Source organism: Bufo bufo, chromosome 10 (genome assembly GCF_905171765.1).
Source record: "Bufo bufo chromosome 10, aBufBuf1.1, whole genome shotgun sequence".
Classification (NCBI taxonomy): Eukaryota; Metazoa; Chordata; class Amphibia; order Anura; family Bufonidae; genus Bufo; species Bufo bufo.
Window position 1 is genome coordinate 125781911 of NC_053398.1, and position 21685 is coordinate 125803595.

The following is a 21685-nucleotide window of genomic DNA, read 5'->3' on the forward strand; positions in this document are numbered from 1 at the left end:
GCTTATTGATTAACTTTTATTAACTCTTATTTGGCGGGGGGAGGAAGGAGAACTAGCATTTTTTCTTTTTTTCTTTTAAATGTATACCCTTTACCAAGCAACATAATGTTACCTTTGTTCTATGGGTTAAAAAGATTATGGCAATACCAAATATGTATACTTTACTTTTATATTTTACTACCTCTGTACAATAATAGCCCATTTCATGGAGAATATAGTTATTATGTTTCTGCTTTCCAAGAGACATGATTTTTTTTTAAAATTTTCCTTTGATCTAGCTGTATTAGGGCTTATATTTATAGAACCATTTTGGGGGACATAAATTATTGATTCACTTTTATTTTTTCACCTTTTGGAAGGGAGTGGAAATAGGCTAACTCCATCACAAAAGTAGGTATGATTGCATCAATACCAAATATGTTCATTTTTTAACACTTTTAGAAAATATAAATAATTTTACAGAAACCATTTTTTATGTGAACCCCTAAAAAAAAAAAAAAAACTTTATTAAACTTTTACTGTTTTTTAGTCCCATCAGGCAAATTTAAAATGTGAATTAATATAATTGTTTCTCTAATACTTTGGTATATCCAGTATATAAAAAGCAATAAACTGACAAGACAGGCAAATAAACCAGGCCAAGATAGACAATTATGTCCACTGTTGGACAAGTGCATCTTTTCTAAAAATATAAAAAAACACTCAAGTACTATATCAACATGCAGGTACAGCCCCCCCAACTGGTTACCTCCCCTCTGTACCCTTACTGCAGACTGCTAGCAATTCATTCATAACTTCTAGCAGAAATAATAAAGGAATGGTACAACATAGAGCCATGAGAATAGATGCTCAAGAATTTTTATTACATGGGTAATGCATAAAGCTGTTAAAACAGGAATGTCAGGAGTGGTGATAGGTCCTCCTTAAGGAAAAAAGAACAAATGTGTGCATCATGGTCAAGACACCATATTCAAGCACCTTCTAAAAAAAAAAATCTGACTTTGAGCTTTTTGTGACCACTTCAGAGAAAAAACAGTCTTCTTGAGGGATGGATCATTCAAAGAAGAGACCTAATAAGCACAGGATATAAGGGACCTGAAAATGACAGAAATATCTTGCCTAGGTATGGAGTGGTCAGGACAACATATTCAAACACTTTCTATCCAGGATGAGCTTACCTACAAGATTCTGACTTTAAGCTATTTGTGAAACCTCTTTGAAATTACCATTTCAGAGAAAAATGGGTTTCTTGAGGGGTGGTTCTCTTAAAGAAGCAAGCTAATAGGCAAAGGGAATTTAAAATTACAGAAAGATCTTGGCTAGGTTTGAGTGGTCTTCTCAAAATGTGCTCTTTTGTGAACTATTTTCCTACATTTTAACTTTTCATTTTCTTTCATTTGGTAGCTGGTGTCTTTTGACAAACTCTATTTTCCATCTAGGAGGCAAAAGAACTTCACAGAGTTTAAAATCTGGCTCCTGAATTTTTCTCTGGTACTTCAGCTGCTATTGATGTCTGGGAATCTATACTTATGTGACCAGTGCATATTTCACAGATTTGCTTTGTGTTATCTAAACCATTGAATATATTTTCCAGCTACTTTTAGGTGTTGAACTTTGAGAAGAACCAGGACTTTAGTAATTTTATCCAGTAGGTCAAAAGATAAAAACAAAAATAGTACAAAAGCATCCCACGACACTCTATTGCCTATAATACAGGGAACTGTCTAAAGTACAGAAGATGTATGTCTACTCTACATATCTACAACACACTTGAGTTAAAGAATTTTGAAACATTGAGATGCCTCCTTTATGTACTTTTATATAGCAAGAGTGGGAAAACTAGTCACTGCTTTATTTTAAATTCAAGAGTTTAATTCCTAAAGTAGGCACAATATATGCCACTATGGTGGGCAGCCACAGAGGGAGGTATCTCTACTGTTAAAAAAAATCCCCCCAAAAAAGGGGACAGAAAGAGATCACTATTTATGATCAACAGGGAAGGGAATGAATCTGGTTTAGGGTCCATTCACACATCCATGTGTGTTTTGCAGATCCACAGATCTGCACAAAAACCAGCAATGTGCGTTCCGCATTTTGCAGACCGCACATCGCAGCACTAATAGAATATGCCTATTCTTGTCCACAATTGTGGACAAGAATAGGGCATGTTCTATTCTTTTCAGGAACGGAAAAATGAATGGGTCTGCAATTCCGTTCTGCAAAATGCAGAACGGAATTGCGGATGTGTGAATGGAGCCTAATAGAGAAATAAAACTGAAGCTGGTCATAGAGCCATTTCTTATCATTTAGATTTCTAAGCTGGGAAACTCTGGAGGTACTGGTTCTCATTAAACAGATCTGGATGAGGTATGCAGTCTTCCAAGCAATGCTCCATGAGAAAAAGATGCAAATTAGCCAAATTAGCTCTTCAGAAGGAAAGCTGTCTCTGTAGGTAGCTACTCTGTAAGCCAATGTCTTATCCATAAAAGAGCCTTGAAATAGAATTAGAGATATTAGCCAAGCCAGACACCCATCTGGAGACAGCTGCCTTTCATCAGTACAGAATATTAGTTGACTTCTTATCTAGCCAAAGTCATCCACCCAACCAGCAACTTGCTCTATACTGACGAGGGACAAAAAAAACCTAATAAACGTTCTACAGGTGAATGTCTGGTTTGGTTAATATCCCTATTCATCTTACAAGGCTATTTTGCCGATTGAACAATGGCTTCCCTATACCGTAGGAGACACTGGTTTCCTTACTTCTGGGAGATGAGAAAAAGCTGCTATAAATATTGAAGTATTCAGTGTTTGATGACCAATTATGCTACTGCTTGTAAGTCATTTCCAAAGATGCCATATAGAAATGTTCACTGGTCCCTACAGTAGAGTATAATACCATCAATGTAAATAAAACAGCTTTATGTCTTCCTATTAACCCTTTCTATTGGCTTTCAAAGTGCAAGTCGTTTTTCTCCCTATTCATGGTCATTAATGAGAGTCAGCATACTGGCAGCCACTGAACAACCAATGCACTGCAACAGCATGACCACTGTGTCAAAGGGGTCATCCCATGACTAATGTAAAAAATGAAGATCAGACTTCATATAGGACATGACAATCTCTTTCTAACAAAGCTAGAACCATCCCTGTACCTCACATGGATCCAGAGATCTCCACATTCATTGCTCCAGTTGCTCTGCTAGATTTATTGCAGCTCAGGGTGGGCGTCCTTCACACTGTGTCTCTCTCCCTATCACAGCTCAGGGGCATGTCCTTTCTCAGGGGGGCATGTCCTTTCTGCCTGCTGCACCTCACTGCTTTCTGCTTCAACTCTCTCCCTATCACAGCTCAGGGGCATGTCCTTTCTCAGGGGGGCATGTCCTTTCTGCCTGCTGCACCTCTCTCCCTATCACAGGTCAGTGGCCATTTCCTTTCTGCTTCAACTCTCTCCCTATCACAGCTCAGGGGTCATGTCCTTTTTGCTGCAGTTCTCTCCCTGTAATTGTCACAGCTTCTATAAGAAGATCCTGCTGGTGGCAGTTGAAGGATGAAACAGAGCATGTGCGACCTGTTCACTTAGCGCCGTAGAAAGACATACACATTACTATACAAATTGAGCACTAGGTGGGGTCCTTATAAGGAAATAAAAAAAAAAATATCTTGCAACTAGACCATTTTTGTAGCATTTTTGTAACAGAACAAAAAACTACAAACTGTACAAACTATTTTTTTTTCATGATAAATTATGTTAAACTAACATTTAATGTTAGGAAGACCCCTTTAACATCAATTCTTGTATTGGCACTGCCCCCGAGGTATACAGTAATGTTCAGACTTTGCATTAAAGTCACTGAATACTTCAGTAATGTATCAGTCTACCATACTGTACATGTATATGTCAACTAAGCCTGCCCCCTGAAAGCTGTAGTACCAGTGTTCACCACTTGGTGACCAAATGTTCACATTCACTATATTACATCATATATTCTGTTGTTTCAGGTATATATATATATATATATATATATATATATACCATCTTTTAAACCCCTGTATATCGTAGACTTCAGAATCATGATTGGGGGGATGGGGTGTTAATGCATTCTAACTGATGTGTTTTAATGATTTTTGTACACTCAACACATAAGACTTATTGGTCTGCACGTCAATAAATGTAATTGGATAATCAACCTCTGCTCCTGATTATCAATACCCAGGCAACCTTACAAGCTTCCATATCCACCAAGGAATCCATTAATGAAACAAGAGTTGGGTTCACTAATCCATAACCCCGTCACTCTGTCTACTGTGTCAGATCCGAGGTTAACATCATCAATTTAAGAGATGTAATGTAATGTAGTTCTTGTTGGCAGTCCTGTATAATCTCAATGGGACATTAAGTACCTTTCATTTTCATTGTAAGCTCTAACTAAATGATACCAGCTTAACAATCTTGTGACTGAGTGTTTACATTAACTAAGCGGTTTAAGATTTAAGTACCGTGAAAAATACATTGGCTTCAGAGAAAGAAGATCTTCAGGAGACGCATCTTGCCGTTGTCTGGGCTGGCATGCTATTTACTCATGGTGGCAACTGTGTTTTAATTATTCATTTCTGCAATTAGATTCAGACCCCGGCCCTTACTCCATGTTACAAAAAAGTACTTTTAACAGCACAAAGATACCAGAACGTGTCAAGGGTGTATCGTCTGTGAAGACCCTGTTTCTTGCACTTTCAACAGGACAGATATGTAAATCTATTGACTACGTTACTGTATATACAGATTGAAGGCTAACTCCACTGCAGTAACTAAACACAAGAAAGGGGGCCCCCCAAAATAAACAGAGTCGCTGGTCTGGCATGCACGCAACTCTCCATTTATTTCTTTGACAGTCCACAGCACCATTCATTTTAGGAGGCTCCACTGGGTGCAGGGTTCCTCTTCTAATGATTGGTGGGGGTTTTTGTGGTAGGACCCCCACCGATCTAATAGGAGATAACTTAATATAACTAGTGTTGAGCGAACTTCTGTTTTAAGTTCGGCGTCTAAAGTTCGGCTTCCGGTTAGCGGAGAATCCCGATATGGATTCCGAATTCCGTTGTGGTCCCTGGTAGCGGAATCAATAATCGGCCATTATTGATTCCGCTACCACGGACCCCAACGGAATTCGGAATCCATATCGGGATTCTCCGCTAACCGGAAGCCGAACTTTAGACGCCGAACTTAAAATAGAAGTTCGCTCAACACTAAATATAACCGAAAACCCCTTAAAAGGGAAACTGTCACGTTGAACATGGTGCTTAAGCTAGAGGCAGCATGTTATAGAGCAGGAGAAGCTGAGCAGACTGATGTGTAGTGTAGGGATTTCCCAAATGGTAGCCTTCAGATAAATACACAGTAGCCTTTTAGTGGTGGAAATCAAAGTAATAAATGTATTTTATTGTTGGCACACCACAATTCAACAGGCGGCAGTGATCAGCTTACTTCAGCTGACACTTAAAGAAAAACAGTTCAGTCTTGAATCTCAAAAATCACATAGAAAGTTTTAGGGCACAGTACCGTACTCCCCACGGAGTGGATGGGAACCTTGCTTTGTCCTTTGTCTCTCAGCAGAGACCCTCTGGTTTTCACTCGGCTCCAAAAACACACAGCTACACAGAGCTCCACCATCAGCCAGGTAATCACACCACTGACCCTGCTGGCTGACTTTTTGTAAGCCCGTCAAAACCCGGCCTGGACCATGGGGAACAGCCAACCCTCCCTGCACTTTGGCTGCTCCCAGTAAGAGCCGGCCCGGATTAGCTTTTCACAGCTATGCTAACTATCAAAGTGTCCATCAGCAACTGCTGCGGACATTTACACTACTGGCTCCTACTTCACTGAGGCCAGGAACCTCGGTGACACATATCTTCCATCTATGATGGTCCCTTGTGCCTTTCTAAAGTAGTTTTATATAAAAAAAGGTTCAGCATAACTTCATTCAATTCCTGCTCATTCTAAAGTTTGAGGTCAGGGAGGCGGTCCTATCTGTGGTTGACAGCCTTCCCACTATGACTGTATATACAGAGATAGCTGTCAATTACTAATAGGACCGCCTCCTGGACTTCAAATGAGCAGGAATGAGCAAGAGTTTAAATGCATAAAATACAGGTCTTACTGAATCTTTTCCCATAAAACCACATATCAATATGCTCAGCTCCTCCTGCTCTATAACACGCTGCATCCAGTTCAAACGCCATGTTCAATGTGATAGGTTCCCTTTAAGGAACTATGTAACAAGTTTTGGGGGAGGAGCCCTCTTCCAGCACATGAGACTTTTACTAAAAAACACAAGCATACAGGTCTCTGTTGGGATTGGAACCCCAGGCCTGTGATACGGAAGCTCTGGGGTTCAAATCTCAATACCTACCTATGAAAGAATTTATTTATTAAAATTATGGCAGAAAATTGACATTTTCTTTTACAGCTTTTCTTTTATGGCAAAAGTTAGTTATTTTTATTTATGAAAACATAATGTTACAAAAAAAAATAACAGAGGTAAAAAATATTACAATAAATGTGTTTTTGTAACATACTTAATATTAAATATCAAAAAACAGTATTTGGATTCCTTAAAATCATAATAAGCGGTCCAATACAGTGAACACATTATTTATGGTGATCAGTAAAAAGTGTAAATAAAAATGGAGCAATTTTTTCCCCTCCTTTAACACATGATAAAAGCTGATTAAAATCTTACTGATATGTATAGCAAAATGGCCTAACACACACACACACACACACGAAAAGGAATGACTGTTATGGCTATGAATGTGAGAAGGGCTAGGGGCGCCCATGGTTTGCCTGTATGGGGCCCTGAAATTTCTGATGGCACCGTGGATGCAGGTCTAGGTGGGAAATGACTCTAGCGCAATCTCCTGCGGTGGTCGAGGTCTATAAGCCTCAATAAAGCTCGGTTGTGCTGTAAAAACAAACCTGTTTCCAAGTTGTAGAGTTACAAAAGCAAGTTTATTGCAAGAAGAATGTTTCTCACGTTCTCCAAGGCTCACTACAAATTCCAACTGTATGAGATGAAGATGGGAAGTCCTTAAATGGTAGAATCCCCTGAACCTTCATCCCTACTGCCCACACTACGCATGGCACTGTAGTTACTAGTAACAAAGCACTATACAATGCTACACAAGCAACCAATGTACCTCATGACTATATCAATGGAGCTGGTAATGTAATACATTTTTTTAAAGATACAAGCAATATGACAAAATACAGTAATCACAAGCAATTATCCATATTCCCTATTAGGGCCCAAGAACAACAGATACAAATATCCCCTACTCAGATTTCCTTTGCCTATAACTATAATGGAGGGCCACTGAAAACTAGATGCTCCTCTGAGGGTCATCCCTTAATTATACGCACAATGTCATACTATACAATATAGAAAATATATTCTAGATTTTGCCAAAGAATTGAACAGAAGGACCCTCACCTTATCTGATTGTTTGCTGCATCGGGATCCTTGGCATGAACTCTTCCAACTACGGTGTCATTTGGAGCATTCTCATACACTTCTAAAATATAAATTGGTTCCAAAAATATTGGTGGTTCATCTGCATCTTCTATGGAGATCTTTACCGTTGCGGTGTCCTTAAACGGTCCTCTACTAAGAAACCTTGAGTCTATGTGGGTATTAGCAGCCTCCACCTTCATGCTATAGAACTTCTTGGCTTCGTAATCTACTGTCTGTTGCAAAAGAAAGCTATATCTATTAGATGCACATTCAGAAAGTGGTATTAACATGGCAAGTACTCTATATGCACACCTTTAGCCAAAAATGTAGATTATAGTAAAAAAAATATATGCTCTAGCACAGAAAACCGCCAGCCTCTACAGTCTAATAGTTTAAATTGCGACTGAGTTGACAAACTTTTGGGCTAATTAATTTACTAATGTGTTTTTAATGAGGTTGGAGGGTCCTTTTTCTGATGCAGGGCTCCAAATCCCCTGTAAAGACATAGAATTCATACAATTCTGATTTCCCTTAGCAACCACTAGGGGGAGTTTACTGTTACTCTTACAATAATTAACAGAATGCAGTAAGCTCCAAAGCTCCCCCTAGTGGCGGCTGCAGTTAGCCTGATTTTCATCTTTCAACATTCAGTCTTATTGCGCACTCTGTAAGAGAAATGGGATGCTCTGACCACTATAAGGATATACTATGAAATTGTAAACACACAATTTGCGGTCTGTATAGATTAACCCCTTCAGGACCCTGCCATTTTTCACATTAAAGGGATTCTGTCACCACATTTTACCCCAACAGTAAAACATAGCTACTGGTAGGTCTCCCTGAGCTGTATTAAATGATGCCCTTATTAACTAATAGTCTTGATTTATTTCTTTATAAAATCAATTTTAGTGATATGCTAATGACTGCGCTCGACGATGCCACTACCTGTAGTCCGCACGGGCGCACGGTATTTCAAATAGGCTCAGGGATTACGTCAGCGCGCCGGCTCTTGAATATATTATATTAGAGGCGGCTCTGGACTCAGGAAGGTGGCGCTGGGCACCGGACTGAGGGGTGCGGCTGGGCACCAAGTTAGGAAAGGACATCCCCTTGGGCACCTTATGTAAGTCATTAACATATCACTAAAATCGATTTTATAAAGAAATAAATCAAGACTATTAGTTAATAAGGGCATCATTTAATACAGCTCAGGGAGACCTACAAGTAGCTATGTTTTACTGTAGGGGGTAAAATATGGTGACAGAATCCCTTTAAGGACAGGCCATTTTTTGACATATGTCACTTTATGTGGTGATAACTTTAAAACACTTTTACTTATCCAAGCTAATCTTTTACTTATCCAAGCCAGAGACTGTTTTCTCGTCACATATTGTACTTAATGACAGTGGTAAATTTGAGTCAAAATTTCAAGTTCTCTGCTTATAAATCATATACTGATACCTCCTAAAATAGTTATTACTTTACATTTCCCATATGTCTACTTCATGTTTGGATCATTTTGTAAATTACATTTTCTTTTTTGGGATGTTAGAAGGCTTAGAAGTTTAGAAGCAAAACTTAAAATGTTTAAGAAATTTTCCAAAACCCAAAGTTACTTTGTGGTGCCTACATAACAGAAACCACCCATAAATTGCCCCATTTTAGAAACTACACCCCTCAAGGTATTCAAAACTGATTTTACAAACTTTTTTAACCCTTCAGGTGTTCCACAATAATTTAAGGAAAATGGAGATGAAATTTCAGAATGTAACTTTTTTTAAAGCAAGGGTTAACAGCAAAACAAAACTCAATATTTTTTACCCTGATTCTGTAGTTTACATAAACACCCCATATGTGGTCGTAAACTGCTGTACGGGCACACGGCAGGGCGCAGAAAAAAAGGAACGCCATATGGTTTTTGGAAGGCAGATTTCACTGGGATAATTTTAAGTTGCCTTGTCACATTTGAAGACACCCTGATGCACCCCTAGAGTAGAAACTCCAAAAAAAGACCCCATTTTGCAAACTACGGGATAAAGTGGCAGTTTTGCTGGTACTATTTTAGGGTACATATGATTTTTGGTTGCTCTATATTACACTTTTTGTGAGGCAAGGTAACAAAAAATTGCAGTTTTGGCACCATTTTTATTATTTGATATTTACAATGTTCATCTGACAGGTTAGATCATGTGGTATTTTTACAGAGCAGGTTGTTACAGACGCGACAATACCAAATATGACTGGTTGTTTGTTTCAGTTTCACATAATAAAGCATTTTTTAGTGTCTCCATATTCCGAAACCATAGTTTTTTTTTTTTTTTGGGCAACTGTCTTACTTAGGGGCTAATTTTTTTTGGTATGAGATGACGGTTTGATTGGTACAATTTTAGGGTGTGTATGATTTTTTATCGCTTGGTATTACACTTTTTGTGATGTAAGGTGACAAAAAATGGCTTTTTTACACCGTTTTTATTTTATTTTGTTTTACGATGTTCACCTGAGCGCTTGGTTAATGTGATATTTTTATACAGCAGGCTGTTAAGGATGTGGCAATACCTAATGTGTATACTTTTTTATTTAAGTTTTGCACAATAACAGCATTTTTGAAGCAAAAAAGTCATGTTTCAGTGTCTCTATATTCTGAGAGCCATAGTTTTTGTATTTTTTGGGCGATTGTCTTAGGTAGGGTTTCATTTTTTGTGTGATGAGATTGGATTTGAATGGTATGATTTTGGGGTGCGGATGACTTTTTGATAGCCTGGTGTTACACTTTTTGTGATGTAAAGTGGCCAAAAATTTTTTGTTTTAGCAGTTTTTATTTAATTTTTTCTACTGCGTTCAGGTGAGGGGGTGGATCATGTGATATTTTTGTATAGCCAGTCGTTACAGATGCGTCAATCCAATATGTCTAGTTTTATTATCAAAAACACTTATTTTTAAACTTTTTTTAAACTTTTTTTTTTCCCCCACTCTGAGACTTCAACTTCTAGGGTCTGATCCCCTCTGCACTTTATTACAATACAACCTGTATTGTAATGCATTGGCTGTCAGCTTTTATGCTGACAGCCTGCCTGTGAGACCCAGCCTAAGGGCTGGATCTCACAGGCTTCTGTAGAAGGCAAGCTCTGATGCCTTTGGAAGGCATTGGGCTTGCCTTCTCTGTCATTGGGTCCCCACCACTGCAGCGCTGGGACCCAATGGGGAAGCGGAGGGCACCCATACGCTCCCCAAACCCTCTGCATGCCGTGGGCAGCTTTTACAAGGGGTTAACACACCGGCATCAGTGACTGCCGAGTCCGTGCCGCTGCACCTGCCCGATCAGCCTGCCGTACATCTACGTTACTGGTTCTTAGGTGACGCCCAGCTGTGACGTACATGTACAGCAGGGGTCCTTAAGGGGTTAAAACAAAGGTAACACATGTAATGGAGTCAACAGCTAACTTCACAAAGGCCTTCTCAAACTCCAGAATATCTGATCATCTGGCACCTACTTTATGAACCAATGCTACAATATTTTACCTTTCTAAGTTTTACAACGGCCTCCTGTGTTATATAATCTGTTGTGATTTCAAAAAATTCGGCACCGTCACCATCAAGGATGCGATACTTTGTTTGCCGATTTTCTTCCAAGTCAGGATCTTTGGCTTTTAACCTTCCAACTTCATCTCCTGGAACAGCAGCTTCTGACACAGACATTGGGTATGCACCTGTGTGGATAAATTGTGCAAATGAAGTCCAATTAAAGACAAAATAAAGAAGGAAAAACTGTATAAATGTTCTAAGAAATGTATAAAATCTGTCAAATTTTACCCATGTCATAATTATTTTCATTTAACTAAAGAAGAAAAAATCTGCTCACTTTGAGGAAACTTTGGAGGGTTGTCATTGACGTCTGTCAAAGTTATTGTGACTTTGGTTGTCCCTGAGAGTCCTCCCATGTGTCCTCCCATGTCCTTTGCTTGGATCACCACGTGGTATTGCTCCTTGGCTTCTCTATCCATGTTTGGAAGTGCTGTCCTTATGACACCTGAGATCATTGCATAAAGGGGAATGAGAACCAAGGCAAACATCAACTTTATGTGCTGCTACTAATTTAAGGCACTCTCATGCTTATTGGCATTGCATAAATCAAAAGTGGAACGGAATCAGTAATTAATATAGTCATAAAGTAATGAATTTTAAAACAATGATATTTATTAAAATATATTAAACAAATTGATTATAATACAATAAATATATCCAATGTATAAAAATGAATTAAAAAAATTAATATATTATTACTATTTATATTCATAATTTTGGATAAAAAGGAAAATAAAATTAAAAAGGAAATAAAAAAATAATAAGAATTTTATTTATCTCACAATTTCTCAAAATACAAATTCAATAAAATGCTGCGAAAAGCTAACAAAATCTGGGCCTAGCTGTAATACACATCAAAGCCACTAGGTGGCCACATTAAGACAAATAATAAGCAACATCTGACAGAGTATCTCAAAATGCTATTTTTTTTTCAAAACTGGTCATCCCAGGATTTATTAAGTTTAGAGGAAATATGAGGAAGCAATTTATTAGATTAATGTTAAAATTAGGCAAAGACCCTCTAATAAAATATTAGAGACAGGCAGATGGGACCTGTGTCACGAAAGTTTAATCAGTGTGAATGCATCTGGGCTGATTAAATTCCAGTTCACAGTGGTCTGCAATGTGCGTGCTGTGGATATATTAGCGCCCTGTTGGTATCCAAAAATGATAGACCACATGTGTGGGATAAGCCAGACCATGTCCCCAAAAGTACATACACATCTGGTAGTGTACTGATCTCATTAGTAAGAAGGAGTGCAATTCCCAAATGTAACTTAAATTATCGACAAGTTGTGCTGGCTGCACATGCGGTGTACAATTTGGTATCCGGGGCTGGTATGGCCGCGTGCGCGTGCCCACCCATTCCCGCTCATTATATAGGGATGAGCCAATGATGAGGTAGGCGCTGTCCAGCAGAACCAATCACAGGAGTAGAGGTGTATTCTGTCATTCCTGAAGCAATCTGTTGACCAGCTAGGTAGTATCTATATAATGAGGCGTGGTCCTGAGTGGACACAGTCCCTCGTCTATGATCTCTCATAAGGGTCCTTATGTCAAGGGAGTGACATGTTGACAAATCATAACTAGAGTTGAGCGAACACCTGGATGTTCGGGTTCGAGAAGTTCGGCCGAACTTCCCGGAAATGTTCGGGTTCGGGATCCGAACCCGACCCGAACTTCGTCCCGAACCCGAACCCCATTGAAGTCAATGGGGACCCAAACTTTTCGGCACTAAAAAGGCTGTAAAACAGCCCAGGAAAGAGCTAGAGGGCTGCAAAAGGCAGCAACATGGAGGTAAATCCCCTGCAAACAAATGTGGATAGGGAAATTAATAAAAATAAAAATAAAATATATAAAAATAAACCAATATCAATTGGAGAGAGGTCCCAAAGCAGAGAATCTGGCTTCACGTCAGCAGAGAATCAGTCTTCATGCCATAGCAGAGAATCTGGCTTCACGTCACCCACCACTGTAACAGTCCATTGTCATATATTTAGGCCCCGGCACCCAGGCAGAGGAGAGAGGTCCCGTAACAGAGAATCTGGCTTCATGTCAGCAGAGAATCAGTCTGCATGTCATAGCAGAGAATCAGGCTTTACGTCACCCAACACTGGAACAGTCCATTGTCACATATTTAGGCCCAGGCACCCAGACCGAGGAGAGAGGTCCCGTAACAGAGAATCTGGCTTCATGTCAGCACAGAATCAGTCTTCATGTCATAGCAGAGAATCAGGTTTCACGTCACCACCACTGGAACAGGCCACTGTCACACATTTAGGCCCTGGCACCCAGACAGAGGAGAGAGGTCCCGTAACAGAGAATATGGCTTCATGTCAGCACAGAATCAGTCTTCATGTCATAGCAGAGAATCAGGCTTCACGTCACCCGCCACTGGAACAGGCCACTGTCACATATTTAGGCCCAGGCACCCAGGCAGGAGGAGAGAGGTCCCATAACAGAGATTCAGGCTTCATGTCAGCAGAGAATCAGTCTTCATGTCATAGCAGAGAATCAGGCTTCACGTCACCCACCACTGGAACAGGCCACTGTCACATATTTAGGCCCCGGCACCAAGACAGAGGAAAGAGGTCCCGTAACAGAGAATCTGGCTTCATTTCAGCACAGAATCAGTCTTCATGTCATAGCAGAGAATCAGGCTTCACGTCACCCACCACTGGAAAAGGCCACTGTCACATATTTAGGCCCAGGCACCCAGGCAGAGGAGAGAGGTCCCATAACAGAGATTCAGGCTTCATGTCAGCAGAGAATCAGTCTTCATGTCATAGCAAAGAATCAGGCTTCACGTCACCCACCACTGGAACAGGCCACTGTCACACATTTAGGCCCAGGCACCCAGGCAGAGGAGAGAGGTCCCATAACAGAGATTCAGGCTTCATGTCAGCAGAGAATCAGTCTTCATGTCATAGCAGAGAATCAGGCTTCACGTCACCCACCACTGGAACAGGCCACTGTCACATATTTAGGCCCAGGCACCCAGACAGAGGAGAGAGGTCCCGTAACAGAGAATCTGGCTTCATGTCAGCACAGAATCAGTCTTCATGTCATAGCAGAGAATCAGGCTTCACGTCACCCACCACTGGAACAGGCCACTGTCACATATTTAGGCCCTGGCACCCAGACAGAGGAGAGAGGTCCCGTAACAGAGAATCTGGCTTCATGTCAGCACAGAATCAGTCTTCATGTCATAGCAGAGAATCATGCTTCACGTCACCCACCACTGGAACAGGCCACTGTCACACATTTAGGCCCTGGCACCCAGACAGAGGAGAGAGGTCCCGTAACAGAGAATCTGGCTTCATGTCAGCACAGAATCAGTCTTCATGTCATAGCAGAGAATCAGGCTTCACGTCACCCGCCACTGGAACAGGCCACTGTCACATATTTAGGCCCAGGCACCCAGGCAGAGGAGAGAGGTCCCATAACAGAGATTCATGCTTCATGTCAGCAGAGAATCAGTCTTCATGTCATAGCAGAGAATCAGGCTTCACGTCACCCACCACTGGAAAAGGCCACTGTCACATATTTAGGCCCAGGCACCCAGACAGAGGAGAGAGTTCGCGAAACAGAGAATCTGGCTTCATGTCAGCACAGAATCAGTCTTCATGTCATAGCAGAGAATCAGGCTTCACGTCACCCACCACTGGAACAGGCCACTGTCACATATTTAGGCCTAGGCACCCAAGCAGAGGAGAGAGGTCCCATAACAGAGATTCAGGCTTCATGTCAGCAGAGAATCAGTCTTCATGTCATAGCAGAGAATCAGGCATCACGTCACCCACCACTGGAACAGGCCACTGTCACATATTTAGGCCCAGGCACCCAGACAGAGGAGAGAGGTCCCGTAACAGAGAATCTGGCTTCATGTCAGCACAGAATCAGTCTTCATGTCATAGCAGAGAATCAGGCTTCACGTCACCCACCACTGGAAAAGGCCACTGTCACATATTTAGGCCCAGGCACCCAGGCAGAGGAGAGAGGTCCCATAACAGAGATTCAGGCTTCATGTCAGCAGAGAATCAGTCTTCATGTCATAGCAAAGAATCAGGCTTCACGTCACCCACCACTGGAACAGGCCACTGTCACACATTTAGGCCCAGGCACCCAGGCAGAGGAGAGAGGTCCTATAACAGAGATTCAGGCTTCATGTCAGCACAGAATCAGTCTTCATGTCATAGCAGAGAATCAGGCTTCACGTCACCCACCACTGGAACAGGCCACTGTCACATATTTAGGCCCAGGCACCCAGACAGAGGAGAGAGGTCCCGTAACAGAGAATCTGGCTTCATGTCAGCACAGAATCAGTCTTCATGTCATAGCAGAGAATCAGGCTTCACGTCACCCACCACTGGAACAGGCCACTGTCACACATTTAGGCCCTGGCACCTAGACAGAGGAGAGAAGTCCCGTAACAGAGAATCTGGCTTCATGTCAGCACAGAATCAGTCTTCATGTCATAGCAGAGAATCAGGCTTCACGTCACCCACCAATTGAACAGGCCACTGTCACATATTTAGGCCCAGGCACCCAGGCAGAGGAGAGAGGTCCCATAACAGAGATTCAGGCTTCATGTCAGCAGAGAATCAGTCTTCATGTCATAGCAGAGAATCAGGCTTCACGTCACCCACCACTGGAACAGGCCACTGTCACATATTTAGGCCCCGGCACCCAGACAGAGGAGAGAGGTCCCGTAACAGAGAATCTGGCTTCATGTCAGCACAGAATCAGTCTTCATGTCATAGCAGAGAATCAGGCTTCACGTCACCCACCACTGGAACAGGCCACTGTCACATATTTAGGCCCAGGCACCCAGGCAGAGGAGAATGGTCGCGTAACAGAGAATCTGGCTTCATGTCAGCACAGAATCAGTCTTCATGTCATAGCAGAGAATCAGGCTTCACGTCACCCACCACGGGAACAGGCCACTGTCACACATTTAGGCCCCGGCACCCAGACAGAGGAGAGGTTCATTCAACTTTGGGTTGCCCCGCAATATAATGGTAAAATGAAAATAAAAATAGGATTGAATGAGGAAGTGCCCTGGAGTACAATAATATATTGTTAAGGGGAGGTAGTTAATGTCTAATCTGCACAAGGGATTTACAGGTCCTGTGGGATCCATGCCTGGTTCATTTTTATGAACGTCAGCTTGTCCACATTGGCTGTAGACAGGCGGCTGCGTTTGTCTGTAATGACGCCCCCTGCCGTGCTGAATACACGTTCAGACAAAATGCTGGCCGCCGGGCAGGCCAGCACCTCCAAGGCATAAAAGGCTAGCTCTGGCCACGTGGACAATTTGGAGACCCAGAAGTTGAATGGGGCCGAACCATCACTCAGTACGTGGAGGGGTGTGCACAGGTACTGTTCCACCATGTTAGTGAAATGTTGCCTCCTGCTAACACGTTCCGTATCAGGTGGTGGTGCAGTTAGCTGTGGCGTGGTGACAAAACTTTTCCACATCTCTGCCATGCTAACCCTGCCCTCAGAGGAGCTGGCCGTGACACAGCTGCGTTGGTGACCTCTTGCTCCTCCTCTGCCTTCGCCTTGGGCTTCCACTGGTTCCCCTGTGACATTTGGGAATGCTCTCAGTAGCGCGTCTACCAACGTGCGCTTGTACTCGCGCATCTTCCTATCACGCTCCAGTGTAGGAAGTAAGGTGGGCACATTGTCTTTGTACCGGGGATACAGCAGGGTGGCAACCCAGTATTCCGCACACGTTAAAATGTGGGCAACTCTGCTGTCGTTGCGCAGGCACTGCAGCATGTAGTCGCTCATGTGTGCCAGGCTGCCCAGAGGTAAGGACAAGCTGTCCTCTGTGGGAGGCGTATCGTCATCGTCCTGTGTTTTCCCCCAGCCACGCACCAGTGATGGGCCCGAGCTGCTTTGGGTGCCACCCCGCTGTGAACATGCTTCATCCTCATCCTCCTCCACCTCCTCCTCATCCTCGTCCTCCAGTAGTGGGCCCTGTCTGGCCACATTTGTACCTGGCCTCTGCTGTTGCAAAAAACCTCCCTCTGAGTCACTTTGAAGAGACTGGCCTGAAAGTGCTAAAAATGACCCCTCTTCCTCCTTTTCCTCCTGGGCCACCTCCTCTTCCATCATCGCCCTAAGTGTTTTCTCAAGGAGACATAGAAGTGGTATTGTAACGCTGATAACGGCGTCATCGCCACTGGCCAAGTTGGTGGAGTACTCGAAACAGCGCAACAGGGCACACAGGTCTCGCATGGAGGCCCAGTCATTGGTGGTGAAGTGGTGCTGTTCCGCAGTGCGACTGACCCGTGCGTGCTGCAGCTGAAACTCCACTATGGCCTGCTGCTGCTCGCACAGTCTGTCCAGCATGTGCAAGGTGGAGTTCCACCTGGTGGGCACATCGCATATGAGGCGGTGAGCGGGAAGGCCGAAGTTACGCTGTAGCGCAGACAGGCGTGCAGCAGCAGGGTGTGAACGCCGGAAGCGCGAACAGACGGCCCGCACTTTATGCAGCAGCTCTGACATGTCGGGGTAGTTGCGAATGAACTTCTGCACCACCAAATTCAGCACATGCGCCAGGCAAGGGATGTGCGTCAAACCGGCTAGTCCCAGAGCTGCATCGAGATTTCGCCCATTATCGCACACCACCAGGCCGGGCTTGAGGCTCACCGGCAGCAACCACTCGTCGGTCTGTTGTTCTATACCCCGCCACAACTCCTGTGCGGTGTGGGGCCTGTCCCCCAAACATATGAGTTTCAGAACGGCCTGCTGACGTTTACCCCGGGCTGTGCTGAAGTTGGTGGTGAAGGTGTGTGGCTGACTGGATGAGCAGGTGGAAGAAGAGGAGGAGGAAGCTGAGTAGGAGGAGGAGGAGACAGGAGGCAAAGAATGTTGCCCTGCGATCCTTGGCGGCGGAAGGACGTGCGCCAAACAACTCTCCGCCTGGGGCCCAGCCGCCACTACATTTACCCAGTGTGCAGTTAGGGAGATATAGCGTCCCTGGCCGTGCTTACTGGTCCACGTATCTGTGGTTAGGTGGACCTTGCCACAGATGGCGTTGCGCAGTGCACACTTGATTTTATCCGATACTTGGTTGTGCAGGGAGGGCACGGCTCTTCTGGAGAAGTAGTGTCGGCTGGGAACAACATACTGTGGGACAGCAAGCGACATGAGCTGATTGAAGCTGTCTGTGTCCACCAGCCTAAATGACAGCATTTCAAAGGCCAGTAGTTTAGAAATGCTGGCATTCAGGGCCAGGGATCGAGGGTGGCTAGGTGGGAATTTACCCTTTCTCTCCAAGGTTTGTGAGATGGAGAGCTGAATGCTTCCGTGTGACATGGTGCAGATGCTTGGTGACGCAGGTGGTGGTGTTGGTGGTACATCCCATGTTTGCTGGGCGGCAGGTGCCAACGTTCCTCCAGAGGCGGAGGAAGAGGCCGAGGCGGCGGCAGCAGCAGAAGAGGCCGAGGCGGCAGCAGCAGAAGAGGTAGCAGGGGGAGCCTGAGTGACTTCTTTGTTTTTAAGGTGTTTACTCCACTGCAGTTCATGCTTTGCATGGAGGTGCCTGGTCATGCAGGTTGTGCTAAGGTTCAGAACGTTAATGCCTCGCTTCAGGCTCTGATGGCACAGCGTGCAAACCACTCGGGTCTTGTCGTCAGCACATTGTTTAAAGAAGTGCCATGCCAGGGAACTCCTTGAAGCTGCCTTTGGGGTGCTCGGTCCCAGATGGCGGCGGTCAGTAGCAGGCGGAGTCTCTTGGCGGCGGGTGTTCTGATTTTGCCCACTGCTCCCTCTTTGTCTTTTGCTACGCTGTTGGCTCGGTCTCACCACTGCCTCTTCCTCCGAACTGTGAAAGTCAGTGGAACGACCTTCATTCCATGTGGGGTCTAGGACCTCATCGTCCCCTGCATCGTCTTCCACCCAGTCTTGATCCCTGACCTCCTGTTCAGTCTGCACACTGCAGAAAGACGCAGCAGTTGGCACCTGTGTTTCGTCATCATCAGAGACGTGCTGAGGTGGTATTCCCATGTCCTCATCATCAGGAAACATAAGTGGTTGTGCGTTAGTGCATTCTATCTCTTCCACCCCTGGGGAAGGGCTAGGTGGATGCCCTTGGGAAACCCTGGCAGCAGAGTCTTCAAACAGCATAAGAGACTGCTGCATAACTTGAGGCTCAGACAGTTTCCCTGATATGCATGGGGGTGAAGTGACAGACTGATGGGCTTGGTTTTCATGCGCCATCTGTGCGCTTTCTGCAGAAGACTGGGTGGGAGATAATGTGAACGTGCTGGATGCACTGTCGGCCACCCAATTGACTAATGCCTGTACCTGCTCAGGCCTTACCATCCTTAGAACGGCATTGGGCCCCACCAAATATCCCTGTAAATTCTGGCGGCTACTGGGACCTGAGGTAGTTGGTACACTAGGACGTGTGGCTGTGGCAGAATGGCCACGTCCTCTCCCAGCACCAGAGGGTCCACTAACACCACCATGACCATGTCCACGTCCGCGTCCCTTACTAGTTGTTTTCCTCATTGTTACCATTCACCACAATAAGAAAAATATTATTCGGGCTAATGTATTGAATTAAAATTCAGGTCTTTTTTTACAGACACCTAACACTGTCTGGCTATCTATTTAGGTACCGTATTACACTAATACAGGCACACAAGTAATGACAGATTTGGTTGAATATAAATGTGAGGCCTATTTTTTACGCGCTGTGTGACAGATATACCTTTAATCACAGAATTAGACTTGTATCTGCACTGTAGCGTGTGTGTTAAGTTTTTCAGAATGACACTATCAGCACCTTGAATCTAAGATATCCTTTTTGGGATAGATTTAAAGTAGGCCTGATATAGCAGAAACTACTTATTTTGAGAATGGCAAATTTGGGAATAGTTTTTCAACCCAGAACAAAAACTGTGCTTTTACGGTCACTACAAATAATTTGACCAGCTAAAACAGTACAGATTTGGTTGAATATAAATGTCAGGCCTATTTTTTAAGAGCTGTGTGACAGATATACCTTTAATCACAGAATTAGACTTGTATCTGCACTGTAGCGTGTGTGTTAAGTTTTTCAGAATGACACTATCAGCACCTTCAATCTAAGATATCCTTTTTGGGATAGATTTAAAGTAGGCCTGATATAGCAGAAACTACTAATTTTGAGAATGGCAAATTTGGGAATAGTTTTTCAACCCAGAACAAAAACTGTGCTTTTACGGTCACTACAAATAATTTGACCAGCTAAAACAGTACAGATTTGGTTAAATATAAATGTGAGGCCTATTTTTTACGCGCTGTGTGACAGATATACCTTTAATCACAGAATTAGACTTGTATCTGCACTGTAGCGTGTGTGTTAAGTTTTTCAGAATGACACTATCAGCACCTTCAATCTAAGATATCCTTTTTGGGATAGATTTAAAGTAGGCCTGATATAGCAGAAACTACTAATTTTGAGAATGGCAAATTTGGGAATAGTTTTTCAACCCAGAACAAAAACTGTGCTTTTACCGTCACTACAAATAACTTGACCAGCTAAAACAGTACTGATTTGGAGGAATATAAATGTCAGGTCTATTTTTTAGGCGCTGGGTGACAGGCTCAACTTGCCCCTGATATAGTATATGGCCAAAAAATAACCACACTATTGATGGTTAAATGCACTTGGGTGACACAGGCTCAGCCTGCACTTGATGTAGTATATGGCCAAAAAATAACCACACTGTTGATGGTTAAATGCACTTGGGTGACACAGGCTCAGCCTGCACCTGATGTAGTATATGGCCAAAAAATAACCACACTGTTGATGGTTAAATGCACTTGGGTGACACAGGCTCAGCCTGCACCTGATGTAGGATATAGCAAAAAATAACCACACTATTGATGGTTAAATGCACTTGGGTGACACAGGCTCAGCCTGCACCTGATGTAGTATATGGCCAAAAAATAACCACACTGTTGATGGTTAAATGCACTTGGGTGACACAGGCTCAGCCTGCACCTGATGTAGGATATAGCAAAAAATAACCACACTATTGATGGTTAAATACACTTGGTGGTAGCTTGTGCTGGCGCACCACAAGCCACAAAATGGCCGCCGATCACCCCAGAAAAAAGTGATATAAAAACGCTCTGGGCAGCCTAAAAAAAGTGAGCAATTCAATATCAGCACTTCAATGATCCACAGCTGGAGATCGATCACTGAATTAAGTCTTTTGGAGGAGTTAATCTGCCTAATCTCGCCCTAACGTCGCAGCAGCAACCTCTCCCTATGCTTGAATCAGCAGAGTGACGTGCAGCGCTACGTGACCCAAGCTTATATAGAGGCTGGGTCACATGCTGCACTGGCCAATCACAGCCATGCCAATAGTAGGCAAGGTTGTGATGGCCTCTTGGGGCAAGTAGTATGACGCTTGTTGATTGGCTGCTTTGCAGCCTTTCAAAAAGCGCCAAGAAAGCGCCGAACACCGAACCCGAACCCGGACTTTTACGAAAATGTTCGGGTTCGGGTCCGTGTCACGGACACCCCAAAATTCGGTACGAACCCGAACTATACAGTTCGGGTTCGCTCATCCCTAATCATAACC

General features: G+C 43.4%; 1 protein-coding gene across 1 annotated transcript in view; it reads right to left on the reverse strand.

Annotated features, from left to right (window-relative positions):
- LOC120980387 (cadherin-11-like) overlaps nt 1-21685 on the reverse strand; it is a 131437-nt gene that overhangs the window by 14080 nt on the left and 95672 nt on the right. The window contains exons 5-7 of the mRNA XM_040409471.1: nt 11371-11538; nt 11031-11218; nt 7491-7744 (exon numbers count right to left, since the gene is read on the reverse strand). Coding sequence (XP_040265405.1) covers nt 7491-7744; nt 11031-11218; nt 11371-11538 — 610 coding nt within the window. The remainder of the gene's footprint in view (nt 1-7490; nt 7745-11030; nt 11219-11370; nt 11539-21685) is intronic.